The sequence below is a fragment of the Dichomitus squalens genome, assembly GCF_000275845.1.
Source record: "Dichomitus squalens LYAD-421 SS1 unplaced genomic scaffold DICSQscaffold_30, whole genome shotgun sequence".
Classification (NCBI taxonomy): Eukaryota; Fungi; Basidiomycota; class Agaricomycetes; order Polyporales; family Polyporaceae; genus Dichomitus; species Dichomitus squalens.
The window spans coordinates 53,834-60,643 of record NW_006766912.1 but is presented as its reverse complement, the minus strand read 5'-3'; the positions used below and the strand labels follow the sequence as shown (position 1 = coordinate 60,643).

Here is a 6,810-nt window from a genome sequence, read left to right as displayed (position 1 = left end):
TCAAATAGAGCGCCGAAGACAGGCTATTATAGCAGTAACTGTCATTGTTTTGACTGGGCGGGCCTTGGTAGTAGCCTGCCCTAATCCCTCAAGTAGGATGGTCTCGGATGTCTGATCACAATCTACGCCGGTCATGGTAGCCATCCCAATACTCTATAGAGAGAGAATCAAGCAGGCTGCCAAAAGGGTAGAGCCTCGAGATAATTTATGACCTGAGCTGATAACAACCGCCCGGAGTTACTGGGAGGCATCCGAACGCATGCACTCGCCCGAGTAACTCGAGTTTTCTCGAGATTGAAAACCGAGATATTATTACTATATTTGGGCATGAAATGCCGGTAACTCTAACTCCAACTCTTTGCCGAACAGGCCCTTACAAAATTTGACCTTCAAGACAGCCTGCTCGTGGCTTCGCTGACCTGCGTTACGCCCTCTGATGTTCACGTTCAGCATGGCACTCTAGGAAGCAAGCTGAGATACTATGAGGAATAGGACTTGACTGAACTGAGTCAACTGTGGTTGTCAATTCGCTGAAAGCCGAGGACTGTAACTGCAATCGCCCGCGGCGCTCATGAGCGGGTGATTCGACCGCCCTTCTACATCACCGCCACCACGATGCTCCTCTATCGAGACATCCTCATAACGGTTTTCGATCAGTTCGACGTGTTGGGCGAAGACGGAGTAGACCGCGCAGCGTGCGCACGATGCGCTCTGGTCTGTCGATCGTGGTCCGAACCCGCACTGTAGGCGCTATGGAAGACTTTGTCGGCCTCCCTCCTTCCCCTGTACAGTGTCCTGCGCCTGCCTCCAGAGTCTGTGAAGAGGGAACATCGAGATAGTTACCGACGGCGAACGGAGTCACTGGAATACCACGAGTATGTAATCAAAGTAAGTCGATCGGGATCCTTGCAGGTGTCGGATGAAGCTGATAGTGTATTGTTCCGATTCACAGGTGGTGGTAGAACGACCGTTCACAAACCCTGAAGTTTGGGGACGCTTCCTCTGCTGTGCTGCTCGGATCCACCACATCGTCCGTTGGAGCCCCGAGACTGACATCGGCCTCCTTCGTGCTCTCCTAGACCACAACGGCAGGCAGACTTCCCTGCCATCCTGAAAGTCATTGTGCTAGTTTGACAATGACGCGATGTCAATAGAGAAGGGATCTGTTCTCTTTGATCTAGCCTCTCCGTCCTTGAAGCACTTTGACTATCATATTGCCGCCATCAAGCCGGTGGAGTCAGTTGTCAAGTCCACTCTGGCCAGCCTCTCGAATATCGTACCGCACCTATGGCAGCTGCAAATCAGTTCAGTGCCGCCGCGAACTACACGGTCCGACGTCCTACCCTGTCTTTCAGGTTTCAAGCGAATTCGTAGATTGGATCTTACGGGACATCTTGTCGTTACCCCGGCATCGCTTGCATATCTCCCATCTGTGTCTACCCTTGAATCCTTCCGATGTTCTCCAAAGCCACTTTAGCGAATCCCACAGTATTTGTGCAGACTCTGCGCGCTCCGAACGTCATGGCCCTGGAGATCACCTACCACGAAGCTTCTGAGGACGACCGCTCCACTGGGCACCCTCGCATATGTCATGCAATTTCCCATTCCACCTTCTCCCTATCCCTCCGCGAGATCGTTCTCGGTTTTTTCGTAGCAGAAACCGGCGTCCCGCCGATCCTGCCCCCTAAACAATCCTGCGTGCTGCTCGATAGCGTGCGCTCGTTGAGGTGGCTGCGCAAGGTACACCTCGCAGGCTACTGGTCAGACATCTGCGTCAACGATGTTGACATCCTCACGATGGCCAAGGCATGGCCTAAGCTCGAATCGCTCCATCTACAGATTCTACACATGAACCAACCCCGGCTAGGCGAGTCGGTCCAAATCCCTCCTCACCCAAGCGTCACCGCGCTCGTTCACCTTGCTCGTCAATGTCGCAAACTGGCTCGACACTATACCCATCGATTTTGAGCACGAGGATGGATTTGGTTGGCTGAAGGTGCCGGTTGATCAGCTCCCTCCCCCGCATCATGAGGGAACTCGTAATAGCCGGGGTCGGGCTTCGGGGGCAGCCAGAAGAGCGGACGAAGGGGTTTGCGCGGCCCATCTATGAACTTGTTCCGAATGCACAGGTTGAGCCGGCCCCATCCTACGATCACGGTCGATAGCCGATTTGGAGGGAAATTCGTGAACTGCGGCGGCGTCGCGACGATGCGGTCTTCTGGGATGAGGAGGGAGATGGCTTATATCAGAGCATGGCGTCGAGCACATAGTCGGACATGCTGTCGTAGCTGAGTAGGTCTCAAATCTGGAATATTGTTTACATGTATTACGCAAGTGGATAGTGTGTACAACTTAGCAGGAGCAAGCAACATATCGGATCGCTTGGTCGTCGACAGCAGTCGTGGAAAATCAACGGGGCTCTGGTGCGGAAAGCCTTCCCAGTTCTTCAGGCCAGTGCCGCGGCAGCTCAAACAGATTGGGGTCTCGGATGTTGAGCATCATGCGCGAGACGAGTACGTTCGATAATCTAGACTCCAGCGGAAGATGATGAGATGGTATCAGCAAACCCACTGCAGCGACACACATATTCGTGAGAGTCGTCAGAACGCCCTTGTATGCAATCTAAACTGCCGATTAAGCGGAACCCTTGACTATAGCGATCATGACCGTCCACGTACCGGTGCAACCTGTCCAGATCGTACTATCAATCAGCCGAAAAGATGTTGAACTGGGGGGGGTAGCGTCCGTCACGTACCACATAAGTGACGATATCTGACAGATAGAAGACGGCGAGAACGCTACAGCAAGGAAACTGGGTCATATCAAGGCCCCGACACATACAAAGGGCAGCAAACCCACCCAAAATAGAGGGCGCCTGTGGGAACCATGAAGTTGAGTGAGTCTCAGAGTCGGATAAGGCTCAATTGGTACTGACGCCGACAAGGGAACTCACCGTCTATCAACATGCGATGCGCCAAGCTATGGCTCCATAATCGGTCCATATGGATAGCTTGGAAGAATGTGATGGTAAAGACCGTTGCATCGAGTACGAGCATGACACCCCATGCCACGGCAAGAACTAGACGTCGCTTGAGCTACTGCTACTACCTGGCAACATTCGGGGCGTCGGGTCAAGGGGTACTCACAGATGGCTCTGCAGTACGAGGGGCAATCTATCAGCGAGGGTTGGACATATGGTGGAGTTTGCTGACTGGTTTATCGACACAGTGAGATCGCATCCCGGCTGCGCAATCATATCTTGTGGGACGGGTTCCTGCGAGAGATGTACCGACGTGATTGTCCACTGCGAGATGATTATCAGTGGACAGCCTCCAACATCGAAACGTAAAAAGAGTGACACACCACGCAGACTGCGAATGCAATCATGAACATCCCTCCAGAAACATAGAGCACCCTGCGATCGCGCATACACAGCGCATGGGTGCGGAGCAAGAGACAAACTCCAGGATAGATTGGGGTAGGCTAAGATTTCAACTCCCCACACGAGCAATCATTAGCAGACTTACTTGCGACTATGCCTTGGCCAAGTACAATATAGATTTGGTGAAATGTTTGGAGCTGACGACATCTGCGGTGCGCTGTGAGGTATATATAGCGCTCTCGTGCAGTGTACTCCCCTCTAAAGGAAGTAGCTCAACTGTTGAGTTTAGCAATCCAGACGGCGAACGTTGACTCACTGATTCTGGCATCAGGCCAAAGAATTCATAAACAACGGGTATATGAGCAAGCACGGCGGTGTATCTGTTGATGAAGAAGAAGACGGATGCCCAGGATCGAGAACCTGACCAGTAACGTTCAACCTCGAGATCAACTGTTGTGGCAAAATTGTAATATAGCAACGCTACAGGAAATTTAGCACGTCGACTAGAACAAGAAGTGGAATATACTTGCTCAAGCCCACAGTGGAGAACAAGCGATTGGCAGTGTCAAACTGCGACCTAGCCAGCACTTTAGTGAGGATCAGGCAAAGAATTTAATCCGGGACGACTTACATGAGAGTCAAATCTGACCAACTTGCTGAGCCCGTTCCAGATTGGTAGTCAAGCCGGATTAAAGATGGAAGCGCTTGCGCACTGTAAGGACGAAACAAAGAGCGAATATAGCGCCAAATTTGTGGTAAGGCTGAGTTCAAACGTGTAGTGGAGGGGCTGCCCAGAGAATTGCCAGCGTGTATGAGGGCGAAGTGGAGCGCCTCGGGCTATAAAGGGCAACGAGTACATCAGCCATATATCAAGGACGCAGGAAGCAGTCATGGTATCACTCCTGAGTCGCGTCGGTCTGAGCAGATACGCTCTAAGGCAATGCGCGATTTTTTTGCTGCTCCGCAACATGCATCATAGTGGTGGCCGATGTCAGTCTCCAAGCTTCTGCCCTTCCGAACAACAAACAGCATGGCGATGCATGCGATCGGAAGACTGCAGATTGACCCCTAGTAGAGTGATTGAACTAGCGGCATCATCGAAATAAACAGCTAGATAGCGCATCACTGTCTAAACCGTCCTCCTGCCGGTGCGCACGGGGTGCTGTCTGAGCTAGCCGCTGGCATTCCATAGAATGGTTGCTCGTCCGCGACGCCGCCGGACATGGCCCGCCGATACCGGATAGTTGACGATCGAATGGAGGCGGTTTGCATTACAAACGCCTGAACGTGTAAAAGTCCGAGTTCGCCGACTGGGGATATTTCGCATCGCCTCGATACTAGGACAACGATCAGTACGGAAGACATGAGAGCAGGCGATAGAGAGATGGAATACAATGACGTTTCAGAAGCTATCAGACATATATCGCAATGCGAGTATTTAGCTCATCCAGGCTACGCAGTGAGTCCACTGTAGGGAATGGAGAATAGAATCTCCGCTGTCTAGTCTAAAGGTTCGAGGTCACGGGCACCCCTTCCTGTCCCCATCTTCAGAGCTTGGAAGGCCTCCATAGTGAGGATCCACTTCGTTTTGTAATGGTCCAGTGCCATTATCGCTGGGATAGGATGACGATAGTGAAACCCATTCGTGGAGAGGTGCGGGAAGAGATCGTTGATACATCGTGCAAACACATCAGGTGCAACCTCGTCATTCCACTGACGGATGCTGAGGCGGAGGGATTGTAAGGGGTGCGAGGCCGGCAGCCAAACTCTGCTGCCTTCGTCGCCTGACCGTACGTGTGAAGGCGAGTGAACAAGAGCAAGCGGTATACTGACTGAAGTCAGACGAGGACAGTGCTCGGCGAGGTGAGCCAGCGAGTCGAGTCCGGGAAAGCCGTCGCAGTCGTACTTCTTGGACGAAGGAAGCATGAGTCTCAGTGACTCCAGGTCGTTCCATGCCCTTGCAACTTCCAAGATATCGTCGTCCGTGCCCAGTGTGGCATCGCTCCTCCGATAACTCACTGACAGCTCTCGGAGTGCTCGAAGTGAGGATAGCGGCCTGATGATGTCGAGGACCACGGTGGAAGTCGTAGGAAGGTCCCGACTAGGTATGAGCGATAGCGACCGAACGATGAATGCGAAACATGTCAGAGTCCCGACGAATGACGCTCTGGACACTGCACGAAGGAGGACTGTTTGAGCTAGAATCTCACTGGGATAGTTGTCCTCATCCTCGACCTTGATGGCTAGATTGCGGAGGTATGGCGCGTGCAGTTGCTCTATGATAGCCAGCAAATCATCGGTAGAGGTCGGACCCAAGTAGAGGAGTCTTAAGGAGGGAAGATCGAAGTGTCCCGCCGGGTTCGGGTGAAGGAGCTGCCTGAAGCCTGTGGTAGAACAACGAAGGTGCATGAGCGTCTCCTGACTGCTCCATGGAAACGCTGATAGGTCGGATATCAACAGATGATTCGGGAGGGATAACCGCCGAAGGCGTCCGAAACTACACAGCGAGGGGATGCTTCGGTCTAAGGGACTAGAGCTGACGATCGTCAGGTCAGAGATCATGGGTGCGAGGCGAGGAAGAGAGTGTAGAACCTCCTCAACCTGCGCAGAGGGAGTGAGGGTGTTGATCATCAGCTTAACCGTGGTCAAGGATGGTGACACTAGGCAAGCAAGAACGCTGGCGACGTGAGGTGCCTCGAACCATGCTAGTGAACGGAGTTGAGGGAGGAAGGTCTTCTGTCCATTAAGAGATACGAGAGAGCGTACTAGGGGGATTTCACAGGTATGAAGACAGCCTTGAAATGGTACGTGATGCACATATGCAGCGTAGAGGAGGAATCGTTCCCAGATGGCGGGGTCCGTCCACGGTACATCCTTCAGGATCTAGGAGAAATCGGGAAGCTCAGCGAGTGAAATGAATAGAAGAGGCGTAACATCTGCATGAAGAACTTACCTTGAGAATGTACATCTCTAGTTGCTCCTGACGGCCATGCCGATCGACCCATGCACCTACAAAGTCGTCTGGGAGCAGAATCCAGTAGAGCGGAAGCAAGGTTGCGCCTATATTCTTCCATAACGCCCGTAAAGCGGGCTCAGTCCACAAAGAGCACACCCGTGAGCAGCTCGCGCAAGCGGTACGACCCACGGATTCGGAGGTGTCGAAGCAATCGAAGATAGCTATGAGGACGTCCTCGTATAGGTGAATGGCTTTCGAGCCAATATCGGACGCCCGAGGGATCAGTTGCGGATCAGCGAGTGGGAGCACAGAGCCTTCTTGCATCTTCATGTCATGTGTAGACGATTTACGCTGGAGGGGCCAGAGGTATTGTGTCGAGACAGCCGCGGGCCTGCCAGAGGGACTTGCAAACTGGCAAGACAGTTGCTCCGATGGATTCCGATGACGAGGCGAGCGAATGCCGGAGAACAGG

General features: G+C 52.8%; 3 protein-coding genes across 3 annotated transcripts; 1 reads left to right on the top strand and 2 right to left on the bottom strand.

Annotated features, from left to right (window-relative positions):
* Positions 1 to 1,521: 1,521 nt before the first annotated feature.
* DICSQDRAFT_172196 (uncharacterized protein) lies at positions 1,522 to 1,968 on the top strand (the record flags this gene model as incomplete). The annotated part of the gene is made up of 1 exon (XM_007367935.1): positions 1,522 to 1,968. One exon carries the CDS (start codon positions 1,522 to 1,524, stop codon positions 1,966 to 1,968), a length of 447 nt encoding a protein of 148 aa, XP_007367997.1.
* A 983-nt stretch (positions 1,969 to 2,951) lies between these two features.
* On the bottom strand, positions 2,952 to 3,866 carry DICSQDRAFT_39709 (uncharacterized protein; the record flags this gene model as incomplete). The annotated part of the gene is made up of 3 exons (XM_007367918.1): positions 2,952 to 3,079; positions 3,193 to 3,304; positions 3,699 to 3,866. Coding segments are annotated over 3 exons (408 nt in total), but the record flags the coding sequence as incomplete, so codon positions are not given.
* Positions 3,867 to 5,116: 1,250 nt separating this feature from the next.
* Positions 5,117 to 6,742, bottom strand: DICSQDRAFT_182049 (uncharacterized protein; the record flags this gene model as incomplete). The annotated part of the gene is made up of 3 exons (XM_007367934.1): positions 6,336 to 6,742; positions 6,149 to 6,265; positions 5,117 to 6,087 (listed from the first exon to the last, which is right to left on the bottom strand). A coding segment is annotated over exon 3 (897 nt), but the record flags the coding sequence as incomplete, so codon positions are not given.
* Positions 6,743 to 6,810: the final 68 nt, after the last annotated feature.